Raw genomic sequence first — 24627 nt, 5'->3', positions numbered from 1 at the left:
CTTTCCTTGAAAGGACAAGGCTGAGCCCAAAAGCATGTGGGAAAGCTAAGGGCTGAGAGGAATTGGTTTTGCTGACAAACTCAGGCTCCTCCTCTCAGCTGTCCCTTCCCCAAGCCCAGGAGAAAGGGAGGAACCAAGAAGGACTTTGGAAAACTTTGTAATCAAAGCTTCAAAAACCCTACATTTGAAATTCCCAGTTGCTTCTTATGAGTCCCACCTATTTTTCTTGTTCTGCTAAATGTGCAAGAGTTGAGGGCTTTTTCAGCTGACTTCCTTTGCTGGTTCCAGCCTGCAGCAGGAGAGGATGTACAGGATGCACCGGGACCATGAGTCCATGCACATGGAGATGATCTTGACCTTCCTCTGTGCCCTGGTCATCGCCCAGATAGTGCTGGTGCAGTGGAGACAGAAGCATGGTCATTCCTACCATGTGAGTCAACCTGGGGGCCGCTGGAAGCCTGCTCCTCTTCCCATCACATCCCTCCTTTGTTACCACTTTGAAGGAAATGGTTTGGTTTAAGTTGGTGGCTCTCAACCCAGTACAGTTTTGCTCCCGGGAGCAACATCTGGAAACATTTGTGATGGTCACGTCTTAGCGGGAGGGGAGGGGGGATAGGAGCTGCTACTGGAATGTAGTGGGTAGAGGCCAGGGATGCCACTGAAACTGCACAGGACAGTTCCTCATGACAAAAATGTCAATAGTGTCAAGGCTGAGAAACCCTGGTTTAAGTAACCCAATTTTCCTTTTGGGCATGAACTACTTCTGCCAGTGGCCCAGGACAGGAGGATTAGGCATGGCAGAAACAAAAGACTGAGTCTGTCTAACTTTGCTTCATTAGCAATAAACTGTCTTGGCATTGATGGTTTCCATATCCAAGGAAGCGTGATAAGGCAGACACTGCGCTGACCTTGGCCACACAGAGCGGGATCTTGTTGTCACAGACCAATCCCACCCAAGCACGCCCACTGGAGCCTTCCCATCTCATGGCCTCAGAGTCATACCCTGGGCTTGTTGGACCTGAGACCAGGCCACTGCAATGTGCAGAGCAGTGGTGCTCACATCTCAGGGTGCATCAGAATCACCTGGCGGGCTCCTTAAATCAGATTCCCAGGTCCTACCCCCAGAGTTTTTGATTCAATAGGAGCCAAATAATTTGCACATCGAACAAGTTCCCAGGTGGAATTGATGTTACTGGTCCTGGGACCGCATGCTGAGAACCAATGGTTTAGACCTGAGTATGGCCTGAGTGGAGAAACGTTGCAGAGGAGATAGGTCCTCAATTAATGCTCTCCATGGTTCGGGTCTTGGACTGGTCGTTGTATAAGAAGACTTGCCTGTGACATATGAAGGGCTGGCTTAGACCAGTATTTTATTTTCTTTTTACCCATCATAAATATTATTTCCTACCTAGCATGGGATCTAAAGGAATTCTTTTGAGTTCCCTATAATATGTAAATTTAGGTAATTTTGAACATTTATTTAGAAAGGGGAATCTTGGGGGGAGGGGGTTTGTTTGTTTTTTAAGCAAATGCATCCATGTGCTGCCATGTCACCACTGCCTTGTCAATTAAAATGAACATCCTCTATATTCCACTTGGACAAATTTTCTTCAATGAAGGAGACAAGAATCAAACCTCATTAGTTACTTTATATCAAAGAAAAGCCCCTTAAATATACGGTTTCCTTATCTTCAAAATGGAAATACCTAACATAGAATTTCTAGAGTCCTTAAGAAGAAACCTGGATTCTTAATGAAAAGGTTCATAGCCCTGTTCCATCCTTCCTTTATAACTGTTAATTACCTCTGGATTAGATTTTTTTTTTAAGTTCCGTTTCCATGATGACACAGGTGTGGATTTTACATAGAAAGAAATCCCCCTTGAAAGGAAACACCACATGAGCCAACTGACTTGCACTGTGTCCCACCACTCCTCTGCTATTTTTATTTGATGATTTTTGAGGTACTTACGCCAAAAAGAATCTGTCCTTGTCTTGTATTTGACGAAGTTGCTCATGTGGCAACTCTTTGTAGCAAATGCATCCATGTGCTGCCATGTCACCATTGCCTTGTCAATTAAAATTAACACCCTCTATATTCCACTTGGACAAATTTTCTTCACTGCGTCCGTCAATGTGGAGTTCACACGCTGGCTATACCACAGATACACCTGCCCATGAGTCAGAGGCCCCTTGAAGGGCTTGTTGCCATTGGAGGTTCTGACCCTTGGTGGCTCAGGCTACAACTGTTGGTTAGCTGGAGTGGTCTGCCCAAGTTGTTTCCTGTTGCTCACTACACAAGTTGTACTGCCTAGAATGCCTCTCCAGGGACGTTGCTTTTGACTATGCTCCACTCCCCCCACCAAACTAGACTCCCTTAGTCACCCCACTTCTCCCTGCAGTTCCTGTTTCTGTGTCCTTCTGTCACACAGCTGTGCTATTTTATGGCTACCCAGAGGGCCTCTGTGGTCCTAAGGATACCTTGGAGGTAACCAGGTGACTGTGATCGTGGCATCTCTTAAGATGGCCCAGTCTGGCACTTTGACAAAGCCAGGAGTCTAAAGATGCCCTCAGGGGTCAAGGACAGATTTGGGTCTCATTGGAACTGTGGTGCCATTGGAACAGTTCTGGGTTGGCTCATAGATACAGCTGAAAACACAGTGGAGTATTTTCTACTTCTTTGCCCATCTGTCCATCTATTACTGTATTGCCCCAAAGGAAAAGGTGGAGTAGCCCCCTTCCCCTGCATGTCTCTGATGACAATCTTTGGCTCAAGGTGAGAGCCAGCACGTGAGGCTGCGCTTTCCCCATGCTGCGGCCTTGACGTTGCCCCATGCTGTGCATCCTTACTTGGATGTTCACTACAAGAGCCAACATCAGAACTCAGCCATTTCAGTAACTCTTGGTGACAACTGCAAACATTGGGCCTGGAAATGGTTCCCAGAGCACCAGTAGCTGATTCCAGCACTGGTTTCCAGCTTTTTTATTGTGCTCTGCATGAACTGTATCCAAAAACCTGAACCTAATACACTGCTCAGTTTAATATCTTTGGGGTGGAATTTGCTGAACATGTTTCCACAAAAGCTGACCTAAATAGCCTTATCATCCAAAAATAACCTAACTTTTAACTTGTTTCTCTTGTCATTTAAGATTATGTAGGACCTACCAGAGCTAGAGCTTTGAACATGTTCATGAGGTTCCTGGCTATTTTCTTTTTTTTTATTTTTATTTTTTTTAATTTTTACATCTTTTTTTTAAACATCTTTATTGGATATAAATGCTTTACAATGTTGTGTTAGTTTCTGCTGTATAACAAAGTGAATCAGCTATATGTATACATATATCCCCATATCCCCTCCCTCTTGAGTCTCCCTCCCACCCTCCCTATCCCACCCCTCTAGGGGGTCACAAAGCACTGAGCTGATCTCCCTGTGCTATGTGGCTGCTTCCCACTAGCTACATATTTTACATTTGGTAGTGTATATAGGTCCATGCCACTCTCTCACTCCATCCCAGCTTACCCCCTCCCTGTGTCCTCAAGTCCGTTCTCTATGTCTATATCTTTATTCCTGTCCTGCCCCTAGGTTCTTCAGAACCTTTTTTTTTTTTAGATTCCATATATATGTGTTAGCATACAGTATTTGTTTTTCTCTTTCTGACTTACTTCACACTGTATGACAGACTGTAGGTCCATCCACCTCACTACAAATAACTCAGTTTTGTTTCTTTTTATGGCTGAGTAATATTCCATTTTATATATGTGCCACATCTTCTTTATGTTGCTTCCATGTCCTGGCTATTGTAAATAGTGCTGCAATGAACATTATGGTACATGACTCTTTTTGAATTATAGTTTTCTCAGGGTATATGCCCAGTAGTGGGATTGCTGGGTCGTATGGTAGTTCTATTTTCAGTTTTCTAAGGAACCTCCATACTGTTCTCCATAGTGGCTGTATCAATTTACATTCCCACCAACAGTGCAAGAGGGTTCCCTTTTCTCCACACCCTCTCCAGCATTTATTGTTTGTAGATTTTTTGATGATGGCCATTCTGGCTGTTGTGAGGTGATACCTCATTGTAGTTTTGATTTGCATTTCTCTAATGACTACTGATGTTGAGCATCGTTTCATGTGTTTGTTGGCAATCTGAATATCTTCTTTGGAGAAATGTCTCTTTACGTCTTCTGCCCATTTTTGGATTGAGTTGTTTGTTTATTTGATATTGAGCTACATGAGCTGCTTGTATATTTTGGAGATTAATCTTTTGTCAGTTGCTTCATTTGCAAATATTTTCTCCCATTCTGAGGGTTGTCTTTTGGTCTTGTTTATGGTTTCCTTTACTGTGCAAAAGCTTTTAAGTTACATTAGGTCCCATTTGTTTATTTTTGTTTTTATTTCCATTTCTCTAGGAGGTGGGTCAAAAAGGATCTTGCTGTGATTTATATTATAGAGTGTTCTGCCTATGTTTTCCTCTACTAGTTTTATAGTGTCTGGCATTACATTTAGGTCGTTAATCCATTTTGAGTTTATTTTTCTGTATGGTGTTAGGGAGTGTTCTAATTTCATTCTTTCACATGTAGCTGTCCAGTTTTCCCAGCACCACTTATTGAAGAGGCTGTCTTTTCTCCACTGTATAGTCTTGCCTCCTTTATCAAAGATAAGTTGACCATATGTGCGTGGGTTTATCTCTGGGCTTTCTATCCTGTTCCATTGATCTATATTTCTGTTTTTGTGCCACTACCATACTGTCTTGACTACTGTAGCTTTGTAGTATAGCCTGAAGTCAGGGAACCTGATTCCTCCAGCTCCATTTTTCTTTCTCAAGATTGCTTTGGCTATTCAGGGTCTTTTGTGTTTCCATACAAATTGTCATATTTTTTGTTCTAGTTCTGTGAAAAATGCCATTAGTAGTTTGAAAGGGATTTCATTGAATCTGTAGATTGCTTTGGGTAGTAGAGTCATTTTCACAATGTTGATTCTTCCAATCCAAGAACATGGAATATCTCTCCATCTGTTTGTACCATCTTTAATTTCTTTCATCAGTGTCTTATAGTTTTCTGCATACAGGTCTTTTGTCTCCTTAGGTAGGTTTATTCCTAGGTATTTTATTTTTTTTGTTGCAGTGGTAAATGGGAGTGTTTCCGTAAATTCTCTTTCAGATTTCTTATCATTAGTATATAGGAATGCAAGAGATTTCTGTGCATTAATTTTGTAAACTGCTACTTTACCAAATTCATTGTTTAGCTCTAGTAGTTTTCTGGTACCATCTTTAGGATTCTCTATGTATAGTATTACATCATCAGCAAACAGTGACAGTTTTACCTCTTTTCCGATTTGGATCCCTTTTATTTCTTTTTCTTCTCTCAGTGCTCTGGCTAAAACTTCCAAAAGATGTTGAATAATAGTGAGTGTGGGCAACATTGTCTTATTCCTGATCTTAGTGGAAATGGTTTCAGTTTTTCACCATTGAGAACGATGTTGGTTGTGAGTTTCTCATATATGGCCTTTATTATGTTGAGGTAGGTTCCCTCTATGTCTACTTTCTGGAGGCTTTTTTATCATATATCGGTGTTGAATTTTGTCAAAAGCTTTTTCTGCATCTATTGAGATGATCATATGGTTTTTATCCTTCAGTTTGTTAATTTGGTGTATCACATTGATTGATTTGCCTATACTGAAGAATCCTTGCATTCCTGGGATAAACCCCACTTGATCATGGTGTATGATCCTTTTAATGTGCTGTTGGATTCTGTTTGCTAGTATTTTGTTGAGGATTTTTGCACCTATTTTCATCAGTGATATTGGCCTGCAGTTTTCTTTTTTTGCGACATCCTTGTCTGGCTTTGGTATCAGTGTGATGGTGGCCTCGTAGAATGAGTTGGGGAGTATTCCTCCCTCTTTTGGAAGAGTTTGAGAAGGACAGGTGTTAGCTCTTCTCTAAATGTTTGATAGAATTCGCCTGTGAAGCCATCTGGTCCTGGACTTTTGTTTGTTGGAAGATTTTTAATCACAGTTTCAACTTCAGTGCTTGTGATTGGTCTGTTTATGGTTTCTATTTCTTCCTGGTTCAGTCTCAGAAGGTTGTGCTTTTCTGAGAATTTGTCCATTTCTTCCAGGTTGTCCATTTTATTGGCATATAGTTGCTTGTAGTAATCTCTCATGATCGTTTGTATTTCTGCAGTGTCAGTTGTTACTCCTCCTTTTTCATTTCTAATTCTGTTGATTTGAGTCCTTTCCCTTTTTTTCTTGATGAGTCTGGCTAATGGTTTATCAATTTTGTTTATCTTCTCAAAGAACCAGCTTTTAGTTTTATTGATCTTTGCTATTGTTTCATTTCTTTTTCCTTTATTTCTGATCTGATTTTTATGATTTCTTTCCTTCTGCTAATTTTGGTGGGTTTTTTTTGTTCTTCTTTCTCTGATTGCTTTAGGTGTAAGGTTAGGTTGTTTATTTGATATTTTTCTTGTTTCTTGAGGTAGGATTGTATTGCTATAAACTTACCTCTTAGAACTGCTTTTGCTGCATCCCATAGGTTTTGGGTCATCATGTTTTTATTGTCATTTGTTTCTAGATATATTTTTATTTCCCTTTCATTTCTTCAGTGATCTCTTGGTTATTTAGTAGTGTATTGTTCAGCCTCCATGTGTTTGTATTTTTTACAGTTTTTTTTCCTGTAATTGATATCTAGTCTCACAGTGCTGTGGTCAGAAAAGATACTTGATATGATTTCAATTTTCTTAAATTTACCAAGGCTTGATTTGTGACCTAAGAAATGATCTATCATGGAGAATGTTCCAAGAGCACTTGAGAAGAAAGTGTATTCTGTTGTTTTTGGATGGAATGTCCTATAAATATCAATTAAGTCCATCTTGTTTAATGTATCATTTAAAGCTTGTGTTTCCTTATTTATTTTCATTGTGGATGATCGGTCCATTGGTGAAAGTGGGGTGTTCAAGTCCCCTACTATGATTGTGTTACTATCGATTTCCCCTTTAATGGCTGTTAGTATTTACCTTATGTATTGAGGTGCTCCTATGTTGGTTGCATAAATATTTACCATTGTTATATCTTCTTCTTGGATTGATCCCTTGATCATTATGTAGTATCCTTCTTTGTCTCTTGTAATATCTTTATTTTAAAGTCTATTTTGTTTGATATGAGGATTGCTACTCCAGCTTTCTTTTGCTTTCCATTTGCATGGAATAACATTTTCCATCCCCTCCCTTTCAGTCTGTATGTGTCCTTAGGTCTGAAGTGGGTCTCTTATGGACAGCATATATACAGGTCCTGTTTTTGTATCCATTCAGCCAATCTGTGTCTATTGGTTGGAGCATTTAATCCATTTACATTTAAGGTAATTATGATATTTATGTTCCTATTACCATTTTCTTAATTGTTTTGGGTTTGTTATTGTAGGTCTTTTCCCTCTCTTGTGTTTCCTGCCTAGAGAAGTTCCTTTAGCGTCTGTTGTAAAGCCGTTTTGGTGATGATGAATTCTCTTAGCTTTTGCTTGTCTGTAAAGGTTTTAATTTCTCTGTCGAATCTGAATAAGATCCTTGCTGGGTAGAGTAATCTTGGTTGTAGGTTCTTCCCTTTCATCACTTTAAATATGTCCTGCCACTCCCTTCTGGCTTGCAGTTTCTGCTGAAAGATCAGCTGTTAACGTTATGGGGATTCCCTTGTATGTTATTTGTTGCTTTTCCCTTACTGCTTTTAATATTTTTTCTTTGTATTTAATTTTTGATAGTTTGATTAATATGTGTCTTGGCATGTTTCTCCTTGGATTTATCCTGTATGGGACTCTCTGTGCTTCCTGGACTTGACTATTTCTTTTCCCCTGTCAGGGAAGTTTTCAACTGTAATCTCTTCAAATATTTTCTCAGTTCCTTTCTTTTTCTCTTCCTCTTTAGGGACCCCGATAATTCAAATGTTGGTGCATTTAATGTTGTCCCGGAGGCATCTGAAACTGTCCTCAATTCTTTTCATTCTTTTTCCTTTATTCTGCTCTGCAGTAGTTATTTCCACTATTTTATCTTCCAGGTCACTTATCCATTCTTCTGCCTCAGTTATTCTGCTATTGATTCCTTCTAGAGAATTTGTAATTTCATTTATTGTGTAGTTCATCATTGTTTGTTTGCTCTTTAGTTCTTCTAGGTCCTTGTTAAACGTTTCTTGTATTTTCTCCATTCTATTTCCAAGATTCTGGATATCTTTACTATCATTACTCTGAATTCTTTTTCACGTAGACTGCCTATTTCCTCTTCATTTGTTTGGTCTGGTGGGTTTTTACTTTGCTCCTTCGTTTGCTGTGTATTTCTCTGTCTTCTCATTTTGCTTAACTTACTGTGTTTGGGGTCTCCTTTTCACAGGCTGCAGGTTCATAGTTCCCATTGTTTTTCGTGTCTGCCCCCAGTGGCTAAGGTTGGTTCAGTGGGTTGTGTAGGCTTCCTGGTGGAGGGGACTAGTGCCTGTGTTCTGGTGGATGAGGCTGGATCTTGTCTTTCTGGTGGGCAGGACCACGTCTGGTGGTGTGTTTTGGGGTGTCTGTGAACTTATTATGATTTTAGGTAGCCTCTCTGCTAATGGGTGTGGTTGTGTTCCTGTCTTGCTAGTTGTTTGGCATGAGGTGTCCAGCACTTGAGCTTTCTGGTTGTTGAGTTGAGCTGGGTCTTAGTGTTGAGATGGTGATCTCTGGGAGAGCTTTTGCCGTTTGATATTACATGGAGGCAGGAGGTCTCTGGTGGTCCAATGTCCTGAACTCAGCTCTCCAACCTCAGAGGCACAGGCCTGACACCCAGCCAGAACATCAAGACCCTGTCAGCCACATGGCTCAGAAGAAAAGGGAGAAAAAATGAAGGAAAGAAAGAAAAAAAATAAAATAAATACAAAGTTATTAAAATAAAAAAATTATTAAAAATTAAAAAGTAATAAAAAAAAGAAAAAAGAAAGAAAGAAGAGAGCAACCAGACCAAAAAACAAATCCACCAATGATAACAAGCACTAAAAACTAGCCTTAAAAAAAAAGGACAGGCAGAACTCTAGCACAAATGGTAAAAGCAGAGCTATACAGACAACATCACACAAAGAAGCATACACATACACACTCACAAAAAGAGAAAAAGGAAAAATATATGTATATCTATATATTTTAAAAAGGAAGAGAGCAACCAAATCAATAAATAAATCTACCAAAGATAATAAACTCTAAATACTAAACTAAGATAAACCTAAAACCAGAAACCAGTCAGTCGCATACAGCAAACCCCAAGTCTACAGTTGCTCCCAAAGTCCACCACCTCAATTTTGGGATGATTCATTGTCTATTCAAGTATTCCACAGATGCAGAGTACATCAAGTTGATTGTGGAGATTTCATCTCCTGCTCCTGAGGCTGTTGGGGGATATTTCCCTTTCTCTTCTTTGTTTGCACAGCTCCTGGGATTCAGCTTTGGATTGGCCCCACTTCTGTATGTAGGTCACCTGAGGGCATCTATTACCCCCCAGACAGGACGGGGTTAAAGTAGCAGCTGATTAGGGGGCTCTGGCTCACTCAGGCCTGGGGAAGGGAGGGGTATGGAATGTGGGGTGAGTGGCAGAGGCCAGCATGACGTTGCGACAGCATGCGGCGCACCATGTGTTCTCTCGGGGAAGTTGTCCCTGGATCATGGGACCCTGGCAGTGGCAGGCTGCACAGGCTCTCAGGTGGGAAAGTGTGGATAGTGACCTGTGTTTGCACACAGGCTTCTTGGTGGCTGCAGCAGCAGCCTTAGCATCTCATGCCCATGTCTGGTGTCTGCACTGATAGCCGCAGATCATGCCCATCTCTGAAGCTCATTTAGGTGGTGCTCTGACTCCTCTCTCCTCACGCACACAAAAACAATGGTCTCTTGCCTCTTAGGCAGTTCCAGACTTTTTCCCGGACTCCCTCCCAGCTACCTGTGGTGCACTAGCCCCCTTCAGGCTGTGTTCACGCAGCCAACCCCAGTCCTCTCCCTGGGATCTGACCTCCAAAGCCCGAGCCTCAGCTCCCAGCCCCCACCATCCTGGCAGGTGAGCAGACAAGCCTCTCAGGCTGGTGAGCGCTCGTCGGTACAGATCCTCTGTGCGGGAATCTCTCCGCTTTGCCCTCTGCACCCCTGTTGCTATGCTGTCCTCCGTGGCTCCAAAGCTTCCCCACCACCACCCACCGTCTCTGCTAGTGAAGGGGCTTCCTAGTGTATGGAAACATTTCCTCCTTCACAGCTCCCTCCCCAAGCTTCAGGTCCCGTCCCTATTCTTTTGTCTCTGTTTTTTCTTTTTTCTTTTGCCCTACCCAGGTACGTGGGGAGTTTCTTGCCTTTTGGGAAGTCTGAGGTCTTCTGCCAGCTCTCAGTACGTGTTCTGTAGGAGTTCTTCCACATGTAGATGTATTTCTGATGTATTTGTGGGGAGGAAGGTGATCTCCACGTCTTACTCCTCTGCCATCTTGAAGGTCTCCCCTCTGTCCTCAATTCTTTTCATTCTTTTTCCTTTATTCTCTTCTGCGGTAGTTATTTTCACTATTTTATCTTCCAGGTCACTTATCCGTTCTTCTGCCTCAGTTATTCTGCTATTGATTCATTCTAGAGAATTTGTAATTTCATTTATTGTGTTGTTCATCATTGTTTGTTTGCTCTTTAGTTCTTCTAGGTCCTTGTTAAACGTTTCTTGTATTTTCTCCATTCTATTTCCAAGATTTTGGATATCTTTACTATCATTACTCTGAATTCTTTTTCACGTAGACTGCCTATTTCCTCTTCATTTGTTTGGTCTGGTGGGTTTTTACTTTGCTCCTTCGTTTGCTGTGTATTTCTCTGTCTTCTCATTTTGCTTAACTTACTGTGTTTGGGGTCTCCTTTTCACAGGCTGCAGGTTCATAGTTCCCATTGTTTTTCGTGTCTGCCCCCAGTGGCTAAGGTTGGTTCAGTGGGTTGTGTAGGCTTCCTGGTGGAGGGGACTAGTGCCTGTGTTCTGGTGGATGAGGCTGGATCTTGTCTTTCTGGTGGGCAGGACCATGTCCAGTGGTGTGTTTTGGGGTGTCTGTGAACTTATTATGATTTTAGGTAGCCTCTTTGCTAATGGGTGTGGTTGTGTTCCTGTCTTGCTAGTTGTTTGGCATGAGGTGTCCAGCACTGGAGCTTGCTGGGCGTTGAGTGGAGCTGGGTCTTAACTTTGAGATGGAGATATCTGGGGAGGGTTCTCACCAACTGGTATTACGTGGGGCCAGGAGGTCTCTGGTGGTCCAATGTCCTGGACTTGGCCATCCCACCTCAGAGGCTCAGACCTGACACCCGGCTGGAGCACCAAGACCCTGTCAGCCACACGACCAGGTACATGGGGAGTTTCTTGCTTTTTGGGAAGTCTGAAGTCTTCTGCCAGCATTCAGTAGGTGTTCTGTAGTAGTTGTTCCACATGTAGATGTATTTTTGATGTATTTCTGGGGAAGAAGGTGATCTCCACGTCTTACTCCTTTGCCATCTTGAAGGTCCTCTCCCTGGCTCTTTTCTATAAGGGGCCATATAGTGAAGTTTATTTCCACGAATTGATATTGTAACTCCCACCAGTATATTAGTTGTATATTATTATATATAACTTAATTATAATTACTATAATAATAGTTACTCCATAATAATAATAATTATTATATCACTATAATAATATACTTATATATGAAATACTATATATAAATTTATATATAACTATTACATTTTATTATAGTTGTAATAAGTGCTTTTTGTACGTTATCTAAGTTACCCTGGGAGACAATAATTTTTTTCTTCCCTTTGTGAAATATAGTTCAGAGAGATTAAATAACTTGGTCAAGGTCATATCACTAATTAGTTGCAGAGAGGAGACAAGAATCCAACCTCACTAGTTATTTGCTCTCATATCAAGGATCAACTCCTTCAATATCTCTGAATCATGGTTTCCTTATCTGCAAAATGCAAACAACACTGCAGATAAGAGCCCAACTCCCAGACTTGTGATTCAGAATATTTCCCTGTGAGAATTTCTAGATACACAGTGAGTGTTCAGTACCATTAGTTGACTCTGAATACATTCAAGGGATATGACTTGTATATAATATTTGTGCAAATTTAATCATACACTGTAAAAGCAGTTTACTAATAAAAGAATCCTTTTCTGAATGCTTTTGTAAAGCTAAAATGAATACACCCCCCATTAATTTACATTCTCTGTTAGGATATTTTGATGTACTGTTTTTTCAAACATCACACCTGTTTACCCTGCCTTAGCACACCCTCCTACTCTGCCATCTGCTTTGTCTGGGAGTATTCCCCGGGCTGGTTTGGTGAGATGTATTACCAAGAACCAGGGGCAGGCTGTGAAGAGAAGAGCACTGGCTTAGGAGTTAGATGACTCTAGCTACTCATCTTACCACAGTGAGCCTCAGTTTCCTGATCTTTAAAATGATGGAATTTTTAAAAATAGGAAGGCCTTCTAGTTTCAGCTCTAATATGTAAGAAGCTTGAAAGTCATCACTCCCATATAACAACAACAAGAAAAAAAGCTGAACCAACTGAATGTCAGTGACTTTTCCTGGACCTATCAGAGAATTGAGGTCACAGGGAAAGCCATCACCCCCAAAACCGGAAAGACAGATGAATACAGGAACTCAAAACTAAGATCTGCTTATTGGGAGCAGAAGCTGCAAGAGCCATAAACTGGAGGAAACACTTAATGGGTAACTTGGAAGAATTGCTGGGAGTAGAGTTTAGGCCAATGTGAGAGTGAGAAACTCCTGGGAGTAAGGACCGCCCATATTTTTGTAGGTTTTACCTCCAAGGATCCCACCAAGTCTTCTCATGGTAAAAAGCCAAGAAAAACTTTTGTGCTTCTGACGGGGTTAGGGGAAAAGTTAATTATTTTGAACTAGACCCAGAGTGTTCACCATGACAAAGACCTGTACCGCAAGGGAAAAGATTTTATCAGAGCCTTAGCCAATGTGGAGAAAGGGAAATTATCCAACTCCAGGACCCTCTAGCCTTCATGTCTCAGCTCAGGGGAAAACAAAAAGTTCAGAAACACTGTGAAGGTCGTAGTATGGGGACTACTAAAAGACCAAGGCTTAATCACAGAATAATAGAACACTTCCACTGCCCATCACCTGACCCCCACATCATCAGGCATCCAGTATAACAGTGGATTACAGCTGAAAGAGCTGCAAGCTACACAAGAATGAGTTTCTAGGGGAACCAGTGACAAAAAGGGAGACACAAACACATATACTAATGGAAATTGAAGCCTCTAACGCATAGCAAACATCAAACACAGCCCAACTCCTAGCCAAATTAACACAAAATCTCACACTAAAGGTTCTTACTACCCAAATAAGAACCTCAGTAAGAACTTCTCAACCAAAAATTACAAGTCATGCTAAGAGGAGAAGAGTTCAAAACTAGTTCAAAAGCTAGTTCTTTGAGAAGATCAATAAATTTAATAAACCTCTAGCCAGCTAACGAAGAAAAATAAGAGAGAGAACACAAATTACTAATATAAGAAAAGAATAAAGGGTCATTATTACTGATCTCATGTACATAAAAAGCAAATAAATGAATATTATGAACAACTGTATGCCTACAAGTTTAGATGAAATAGACTAATTCCTTGAAAGACTCAAACTATACCGGAACTCACATAAGGAGAAATAGTCTGAATAAGCCTTATATCTATATTTTAAAATTGAATCAATAATTAATAACCTTCCAAAACATAAAGCACCAGGTCCAGATGGTTTCACTGGTGAATTCTACCAAACATTTAAGGAAGAAATGATACCAATTCTCTACAATCTCTCTAGAAAGTCGAAGCAGAGGAAATATATCAGAACACATTCTTTGAGGCCAGCATTATCCTAATATCTCAACCAGATGAAGACATTACAAGAAAGAGAAACTCTAGATCAGTATCTCTCATGAAAATAATTGTAAAAATCCTAAACAAAATAGAGGCAACTTGAATTAAACCATGCATTAAAAGAATTATACACCATGACCAAGTGGAATTTGTTCCAGGTAGGTAAGATTGGTTCAACAATTAAAAATCAGTTTATGCAATCAACCACATCAAGAGGGTAAAGAAGAAAACTTGCATGATTATATTAATGGATGTAGAAAAAGCATCTGACAAGGTCCAACACCCACTCATATAAAAACTCTCAGCAAACTAGAAATAGAGGGGAACTCTTCAACTTGATAAGAATATCTACAAAAAACCTACCCTAACATTATACTTAATGGAGCGAAACTGGATGCTTTCCCCTTAAGATAAGGAAGAAGACAAGAATGTCTCCTCTTATCACCTCAATTCGTCATTGTACTGGAAGTCCTAGCTAGTACAATAAGACAGAAAAAGGAAATAAAAGGTATACAGATTGGGAAGGAAGAAATAAAACCATCTTTGTTTGCAGATGACATGGTTGTCTCTATGGAAAACTCCAAAAAAATCAACAAAAAACTCCTGGAAATAATAAGTGATTATAGCAAGGTTGCAGGATACAAGGTCAATATACAAAAGTCAATTACTTTCTTATATACTAGCAATGAATAATTGGAATTTGAAATTAAAACACAATACCATTTGCAATACTTAGGAAGGAAATACTTAGGTACAAATCTAGCAAAATATGTACAAGAGCTATATGCAAAAACTGAGAAAATCTCAAATAAATGGAAAGATAATCAATGTTCATGGATTGGAAAGTTCAATATTGTCAAGATGTTGATTCTTTCCAACTTGATCTATAGGTTCTACAATCCCAATCAAAATCCCAGCAGCCTATTTTGTGAACATTGACAAACTGATTCTGCAATTTATAAGAAAAGGCAAATGACCTAGAATAGACAGCACAACAATGAAGAACAATGTTGGAGGAGTGATGCTCCCCAACTTCAAGATTTACTATAAAGCTGTAGTAATGACTACAGTGTGGTACTGGTGAAAGAATAGACACATAGATCAATGGAACTGAATAGAGAGCCCATAAATAGACCCCCACAAATATAGTCAACTGATCCATGACAAAGGAGCAAAAAGGCAATTCAATGGAGCAAGGATATCTTTCAACAAATGGTACTGAAACAATTGGCCATCGATATGCAAAAAAATTAATAATAATCTAGACAATCTAGACATAGAACTTACATATTTCACAAAAATGAACTCAAAATGGATCATGGACCTAAATGTAAAATGCAAAACTATAAAACTTCTAGAAGATAACATAGGAAAAATATCTAGGTGAATTTGAATTTGGTGATGAGTTTTTAGATACAACACCTAAAGCATGATCCAGGAAAGAAAATATTGGTAAGTTGGATTTTATTTGAAGTAAAAAGTGCTCTGTGAAAGACACTGTTAAGGGAATGAAAAAACAAGCTACAAACTGGGAGAAAGTAACTATAAAATACATACTTAATAACGGACTGCTATCCAAAATATACTTAAAACTCAATCATAAGAAATCAACTCAGTTAAATGTCAAAATATCTAAGAAGACAGCTCATCAAGGAAGATATACAGATGGCAAATAAGCATATGAAAAGAAGCTCATCATCATTTGTCATTAGGGAATTGCAAGTTAAAACAATAATGAGTTACAAATACATGCTTATTAGAATGGTTAAAATAAAAAATCTAACAATACCAAATGCTGATGAGGATGTGGAGCAGCAGGAACTCTTGCTGTGTGGGAATGCAAAATGGTAAAGCCATTTTGGAAGGCAGCTGGGCAGTCTCCCACAAAGCTAAACATAGCTTTATGATTCAGCGATCACTACTAGGTATTTACCCAATTGAATGGAAACCTACATTCACACAAAAACCTGCATGAAAATATTTATAGCACCTTTATTCATTATCACCCCAAACTGGAAGCAACCAAGATGTCCTTTAAAATATGAATAAATAAGCAAACTGTGGTACCTCCATACAATGAAACATTAGTCAGCAGTAAAAAGATATGGGCTATCAAGCCACAAAAAGACATGGAGGAACAAGCCAATATGAAAAGGCTATATACTGTATGATTCCAATTATATGACATTCTGGAAAATGCAAAAACAAAGACAATAAAATGATCAGTGGTTGCCAGTGGCTCAGGGAAGGAAAAGGATAAGGATAAGCAAGTGAAATGGGAATTTAAGGCAGTAAAACTGATCTGTGTGATACTGTAATTTTGCTTACAAGATATTATGCATTTGTCAAATCCCATTGAACTATACAGCACAAAAAGCAGACCTTAAGGTATGCAAATTTTAAAAAATCATTTTGGAAGGTTAGGGAATCCCAGGGAGAAATGCAGACCGTGAAGAGAAAATCTAAGTGCATTATAAGTGTGTGAAACAACCTCATTGAAGGGAATTAGGGGGAAAGGTGCTGCTCTGAGTACCTTTGGAAATGAGAGGAGTCTGTAAGATGAAGGCGATAGGAGCTGCATGTGATCACTAGTGGGTAAGGTTGTTTCCCGTGGGGTACAGGTTAACAATTCTGATACTCCTATATTTGTGTACTGGGATGGAACAATTCAGTCAATCAATGATAAATGGTGGGAGTGGGAGTTTACAGATAAAAAAGGGAGGAATTTAGAAAAAAAAAGTAGAAAGCACACACACAATAATGTGTGTGAACAGCTTTGTACATTGAAGGTATTATTATTATTTATACATAATAGTTATGCCCTGAAGGTACTATTTATTATGCATAAAGTATTATTACTTTCACATTATTTCATGCATAATTTGGACCAGGTACTTCAGAGGCGAGAGACCAATCCAAAAGCTCAGTATTTTTTCAGATACAGCTTTTAACAAATTTGTCTGTCTTCTGAAGTGCTCATTTAATTTGTCTAGACTGATTCTGTTGTATGGTCTATAGGAGCTGTGTACATCAGAGCAGCTTATCATAAATACCTAAAGCAAAGGAAACAGGTTATTAAGAAAATAAAGTTGAAAAATATAACATTAACTGCTCCTAGGTGATGCCAAAAAGTATGGGTAGAAAGTAGAAAATCTTTAATATTTTGTTTGAGATACTACTAAATACCTGAATGTTTGCAAATACACGATCACATTTTTAGCACAACATAGACTGAACATCTGGATATTTGAATTTTTCTCTTTCCAGCTGCTAGTGTTGATACAGTATAGACATAGGCAAAGCCTCAAAGTTAAATTATTCCCAAATGCTTTTAACAGCATTTAATTAAAAATAAAATTTCATTCAACAACACCCTCGCCACCTTCTTTTATGTATCCTGGTTTTCGTATCTGCAGGAAATGGAGGAGAGTGCACCAAAAAAGAATCTTTCTACTGCTCTTCAAATCAATAGAAGGCTTGATGACTAAATACACAGAATTTCAGCTTCAGATACACTGTTAACTTGCCTCAATACACAGGCAAATAATTTGCCACAGATTGAAAATTTGCTCTATTTAAATCAAACTTCCTGCCTATTAATAGCTGTGAAACACTAGAACATATTATTGTACCAATAAAGTATCTATTCGAATCTTTTTAATACACAAATACATAGTTGCATACATACTTACATGCATACATATATGCCACTGCAGAATCTCTTTTAAGAATTTAAGTAGCAAAATCAACAGTCAATTGATTTGAAGATAGAAATATGGAGCAAGTGAATTTCTAAGAGCCCTTCATATGCCAGGATTCCGTACTTTTACTTGTTCAATTTGTCCACACTCTCCTTCATTGACTTTGAACTGATAGCAGCAGTATTTCCTGGAACCAGGAAATTATAATTTTCTGCTTACCTCTGAGCATCGCTCTGCTCTCCCTCCAGCCCCACCCATACAAATACACACAGACACACCACAAATGGTTGCAGATAGTTTGGGATTTGTAGTGCAAAGGGAATGAGCATAACACAACTTTCTTTCTCTTTTTCTTTCTTTCTCTTTTTCTTTCTTTCTCTTTTTCTTTCTTTCTCTTTTTCTTTCTTTCTTTCTTTCTTTCATTCTTTCTTTCTTTCTTTCATACTGTGTGACTCATTCATCATTCTGTACAATTAGACAAATGAAAAGATTCCTTTGTTTTGACTTGATTAGCAGCTCTTTTCAGATTCATTATGTGCATGGCTGCAAGAACAAACATGGTACCTTTCGGCAGCATCTTATTTGTCAGGAAATTCCTTCTGCCATGATGCGTGGGTGGGGAGGACGGGGTGATGTGATCCAGATGCACAGGCTGCCCTTTGCCAGGAATGCAGATGTGTTTTATCCGCACATGCCCAAATGGTGACCCCTCTGGCATTATTAATGTGTCCCAGCTGCCAGGCTTCCTCCTTTGCATGCATGTGCCTCAATTTCACATATTTCATGCGTTTATTTATGAGGCACAACATTCCTACATTTCATATGTGGCAGTTACTATTAAAAATGAGAAGTTCTAACTGCTCTGGAAATTGATAAAGAATCTTTTAAATTGCTCTGAAATGTGGCCCTCATTTTAAAATGAGTTCTCATACAATTATTGAATTCATCATGCAAACTTCTGACCTTTCCCCTTGCATGTTGAGAAAACATGGCACTGGGTATCCACTTTAAAGATAGTTAAGAAATTAAATATTTGCATACACAATACATTATAATGATTTTTTGCTTTCCTTTTATTTCTGATCTCCAAGGCCTATTTTTTTTTAAGTAGCATGTGTATACATTTGAACGTTGTTATTTACTGTTAATTAAATCCAGGCATCAAGTAAGAGAAATTTGGCATCTTCTAGAAATAGGTTGTACTTATAGACCTACAGGGAAAGAACTAGTTTTATAAGAATATAGTCCAGTCATCACTTCAAACTGTAAAAGAGTGTAGCTCCACTGATTAGAGGAAATGGATTAGTCTTGTAAATTTTGGCTTATAATCTAAAGTATAAAACATAGGAGCATGGTAGTTTCACTAAATTAAACTGAACTGAATCTTAACTTTTTATTTTAAAAAAATTCAGCATTTTATGGGGTAGATATAAAAGTGAATCAAATTCTTAAAACAAAAAGATGAAAAATGTAAATGAGAGATGATCAGATTTTGAAAAATGGAGTTTATGTCCATTTCCTCTTTTAATATCAGAAGTAATAAACTAAGAAAAATGCCAAAATCTATCATTCATCATAGCTAACAAGCTCCATGATCAGCTATGGGAAATGAATGATCTAGATACAGAGGAGATTTTTTGAGGGACTGCACACTTTCATTATCACTAGTAGAGTCAAAGTTGCTGACGCTGAGTGCTGAAGGAAACATATCTTGAGTCCTGGTTACCTAGAATGTGGTTTGTGGCCCTCATGAAAACTATTCTACTTCCTTAAGTAAAGCCTGTTTTTCCTGTTTAGATATATACATCTTTATCTCAATTTCTGAAAGAAAGGTGCAAACTCATTCATTAGCTTTGACTGTACCCACAAAGTAGAGTGCAAAATTAAAGCAATGATCTGACTAATTTGGACAGAAGTAAAGAGTATTTACTCTTCCCTGAAAGTATTGCGTGGAATTTAAAAACAAAAAAAGTAAGTTATAAGATATTTTTTCCTGAACTCTCCAAATAGTTACTTCAGATTTGTTCTGTGTGTATTTTTGTTCAAATGCATATATATAATAACAATTGTAGTGTTCTCTGAAAGAAGATTTAGAGCCACTCTAAGAAGACTTCAGATCCAGGCCATTTATGCCATGAAGAAATAAAAAGATTAAAAAGCCTGGAAGATTTCTTCTTATTTGACATGTAAAGAAGAATGGCTGTGGCCTTGGACCTTTTTGGTTTAAATCTTGAAGTTCTATCAAATAATTTTGGTTATTGACCTTGAGACTATTATAACCAAGTTCCTATTAAAGGACCCAAAAATATACTCACAAACTTTTTTCTAAGCCACCTCTTTTTATCACGAAGATGAAGAAAGTAAACAAACAAATGACATCAGTCTTTTTTATACTCAGATGACAAACATGTGACATGCGTGCTCTGGCAAATTTTTCCACATCACTGTCAGACATAATTAACTGATCATGATACGCTTTACTGCTAAACTAAGACCCGAGCTCAGAATCTTCCTCAACAGGGTATTGCCAGGTGCCACTACCTATTAAAGTCTACACCTGAGACAAAACCTCTTTGCCAGCCTCCTCGTATATTGGTGCTGAGCATATATAGGTGGTTAGTCTGAATGTGATAAAACATAAAAGATCAAAGGTTATTGCTATTGTGCTTTTTATAAGGAGGTGAGTAGCTGGCATTAGGCCTGATCTATAGAATAAGTGTGTCACTATGGTAACCATAACAAGTCATTGACCCACAGCCCATCAGCACAGTCTATCCTGCTTCCTGCCAAGTGGGATTGAGGCCAGCCAACTTAAAGGACCCTCTGAAGGCTACTTGGACTCAGGTCAGTGGTATAGGCCACAAAGGGGTTACACACAGAGGGACACGAAAGAGTCTGATCCACATCTGGGGCTGCCTGGACAGGGCACCAATAATTGAAGAGAAAAGACAAGAAGAAATATGGTGGGTTGCAGATCCGATCATCAGGGACAAGGTAACCCCACAGTAGGGCTGCGAGAGTAGCCCTGCAGAGCGCAGTGGGACAGCAGGCAGAAGAGCCCCAGACGCTGCTGCATTGACACCACTCCCTCCTTTTGCCATCGCAGTGCATTTGCGTATGTGCTGTCATAGTAACAGCCGCTGGGCTCCCTGTAGCCCAGTACGGCTTCCAGAGCACTTTCCCAGCTGTGATCTCGTTTGTTCCCCACCTCAGTCAACACGGGAAGCAGACATTGTGGCCCCCGATTTTACAACTAAAGTGCAGCTCATTTGTCCAAAATCACATAGCTGCTGCACCCTAAAGTTCCTTTCATCTGAAATATCTGGAGAAGGAGGTGACAGAAGATGGATATTTTGGATTATTTCCCATCCGAATGTTCAAATAACTGTGCCCTCCATAGCTGTGCATGTACAGAGCAGCTTGCAGGTGGGTGGTGAGCCAGGCACATGTTCCAGACAGGATGGTGAAGGTGGCTTCCCCCCACCCCAGAGTAGCTTCTGAATCGTGTAATAGTAGATGTGCCATCTGGCCCTCAGTCACTGAAGGAGTCTTTCTGTTTATCTCTCTGACAGCTGGTGACCCTGTTGCAGATGTGAGTTGTCCCTTAGTATTTCATGATAAAACTTTACTGGTGGCGATTTCTGTCTATGTGGGGAATGTTCTCAGTTATTACCAGCTGCATCCTCTTCAGCGCTACCCGAAAACCCCTCTCAGGGAGAACACCACAGTATGTATTCCACTCATTCTTTCCCCACCACACCCTTAATTTTAACCATTAGAAAGTATATTTAATTTCCATTTTCCTGATGGGGAGGAGGGTATTACACCTCTTTGACCCTTTGTAGCAAAACTGGAGATTCGCTCTATTGTTGGGCATTCACATTCCTATTTAATGGTGATTCCAACATGTCTGTGAAATTTATTATTTTAGACATCAGCTAGTGAAGGCCTGGAGAAAGAGAAGTGAAACTCTTGTTTAAATTTTTTAGAGCATTATTTGCATGTTGACTTTTAGCTCAGCATTTTATTGGATCCCATGCTAAGTCACGTCACATACATTTTATCATAAAGCAAGAGTTAGAAGTGTGTACTTCTAACAACTATGTATGTATTTTATGTCTGATAAATCATGAGTAATGGACAAGCTATTACTCTCATAACAAATGAGGCTTTAATATTCCAATGCTCACTTTAATTACCATTGCCAACCTCTTGAAATGTACATAATTCCATCAGAGCATTCACAAATCTTTCCAAAGGGCTTATAATCTCATAACGTGTCCACAAGTTTGTTCTTGCTCTCTGTGTTCTGTAGACAAGATCTGAATCCAATCCAGATAAAACTGATGAGATGAAGAGAAAATGTGTAGTGTTCAATGATAATAAGGCAATGTCAAATTTTGATCTGTGTAGGAGAATAAATCATAAGCTTCTATGAAATATTTTTATGATTTTTTAGCCATTCAGGTATTCTTTTTTAATCCTCTAGAAAAGTGGGAGAGACAAATATCAATTTTTTCTTCTACTTTGGAGAAGGAAAATATATTCAGTGAGAGAAATCAGATAAATAAATGTAAAGATAAAGATTGAAATTCAAATAAATGAATTCTGGTTTATGAGTATCTTAATTTAATCCCATTTGGGGAAGAGCTTTAGGGTGGTATTAAGAGACCTTCTAAATTGGCCAGTTTGGAGTTTTACACAGCCTTTGTAGGGCCTGGTTTATCCATGAGTAAATGGACATATGGTACCCTTTCTCCTTCTTACAAAATGTAAGTTGTTTAAAACTTGTGAAGGGGATCTAAGTTTTGGATGAATTGAAATTTACTTGTTTTCATCCCCTGAACATAATCCATATTCTGTTTCATTGAGAATGGTTCACTTTTCTACTGTATAATGAATTACCTGAGCTAAATGCTGTATTTCTGTGCACATGAAGAGGAACTCCAATACCAAAAATACCCAAATGCCGCCTCATGGCACTTCACGGCTCCTATATCTCAGATGGCCAGGGCCCATGCTGTCTGCTGCTCACGCTCACCGTGCTGCCATTCCAGCTTCTTCGGGCTGCTCAGCTCCGATCCCTGGCACAATCTGAGAGCCAAGATGCTCCACTGACATCTTAAGAGACAACAATGGGAGAGGCTCATTAGGGCCCCATTTCTTCCAGAAAAGCAGCCTGGATAAAGAAGCTCCAGTTCATGATAGGTAGTACACCCTAAGGATCTTTATGGATCGTTGCTTATTCATCATACTATAGGTAAGTCTCATATTAGCTATGTTCCATTTGGAAGTGGAGGATTTCATGACAAACAAGGAAAGCTGGTCGGAGCAAATTGGCATGGTGCAGAAGGCAAACCCAAGAAGAGTCTCCAGTACCAACGCCATTTAAAAACTGGCTGTTCCTCTCCCAGAGTATACCAGGGCTCCTCTGTGGAAAAGAGAGCAGAGAAAGGGAAGTGGGTTTCCTCTCTACTATAGTTGGGTTGTCTGTCAAGCAATATTCAGGCTCAAAAACAGGCCACAGGCCAGCCACAAAGAGCTGGGCTCGATCACATCAACTCCAACTGAAGGCCAAGCTTCCCTTTGTGGAGGCTGCTCTGACACCAACACAGTTTCTAATCTAACATATCTGCGTCCAGTGTAATCTGAGTAGCAAGGAAGTTCTGGGCTTTACAAACTCATACCGCCAATATGCAGGAAGATTTGGGTGGGGGGAGGGAGGGGTAATTTTGGAAAACATAACACAACCATAACAACGATATGACATATTGAGTTACTACATTTTCTCACATAATCTTCGGGACTGCTTTAGGATCTGGTGCTACCCTTCTCACTTCATAAATGAGGCAATCACAGTTCAGAAATGCTAAATAGGGTGGCCAAGGTCCCACAGGTAGTAAGCCAGGGAGCCCAGAATCAAACCACGGACTACTGGAATGCAAAGCCTCTGCCCCAAGAGCATGCTGTGGCTTAATTACATCAATCAGCTGCTTTGCACAGAGAAACCCTGCAGTTTAAACAGTTATCAGACACACCTCTAATGCTGGTACAACCTTGAGATGGGCAGAAAGTACATGTGGAGTTCAAGGAAGCCCACTCTGGTGCTGCCAATGTTGTGAGGGTTGGAGGGGATATCCTCTCAGAGCTGCCACTTTTCCCACTTTTCCCATCATCACCCTTTTTGGCAACATTAACTTCTGCCTGTATCTCGATGCACTGAACAATGCTCCACAGTGCTCAGCACTGGCAAGTCATAAGGACCGATGGCCCAAGGAGTCACTGTGGCAGAAAGACCCCAAAAGCCCTTTCTGGCTCCCTTTGGAGATGACACAGCCTCATAGTGATTTAAGACACCTTGTGCAGCCCATGTGAGTTTCCTGCTCCAAGTAACGCTACATTGTTGACCCCTCTGATGAGGCAGGATTACACCTATAGGAGAAGGTGCTGTCTAGATAATCCTTGTATGTCACTTGCTTGAAGTGGAGAAAGCATTTCATCATAGAAATAATGTAAATGACAAATCATTTCTCAGGCAAGCCCACAAACCCCCATTTAAATCATGTTTCATAAGGTCCCTTCTAACCAGAACTCAGTGAAGCACAGTATCTTTTAAAACAGCACTGGCCCCAGCCCACACCCACTCCAGCCATCCTGCCAAGGCAGCCCAGCCCCAGCATGCCCTAGGAAATCCCCAGCCTATGCCCACTCCAGCCCTAGCCAGCCTGCCAAAGCTGCCCAGCACACACAGTCCACACAGGGGTGCTGCTGCACAAGGCCACCTCCTTCAAGACTGGGAGGTAGCTATTACACCTAATTCATAGAAACAAACACAAAAGGCCAAACAAAATGAGGAGACAAAGGAATTTGAAAGAACAAAACAAGATAAAACTCCAGAAAAAAAAAAACTAATGAAACAGATATAAGTAATTTACTTGATAAAGAGTTCAGTTAATGGTCATAAAGATGCTCACAGATCTTGGGAGAAGATTGGAGGAACACAGTGAGAACTTCAACATATAGTTAGGAAGAGA

At 39.7% G+C, this 24627-nt stretch overlaps 1 protein-coding gene across 1 annotated transcript in view; it reads left to right on the top strand.

The window, feature by feature from the left end:
* The window catches only part of RNF175 (ring finger protein 175), a 67753-nt gene that overhangs the window by 13442 nt on the left and 29684 nt on the right, over positions 1–24627 (top strand). The window contains 2 exon segments of the mRNA XM_036852227.1: positions 289–430; positions 21166–21320. Of these exon segments, the coding sequence (XP_036708122.1) occupies positions 289–430; positions 21166–21320 (297 nt within the window).

This window comes from Balaenoptera musculus, chromosome 5, assembly GCF_009873245.2.
Source record: "Balaenoptera musculus isolate JJ_BM4_2016_0621 chromosome 5, mBalMus1.pri.v3, whole genome shotgun sequence".
NCBI classification, from domain to species: Eukaryota; Metazoa; Chordata; class Mammalia; order Artiodactyla; family Balaenopteridae; genus Balaenoptera; species Balaenoptera musculus.
This window is presented reverse-complemented; position numbering and strand designations above follow the sequence as displayed.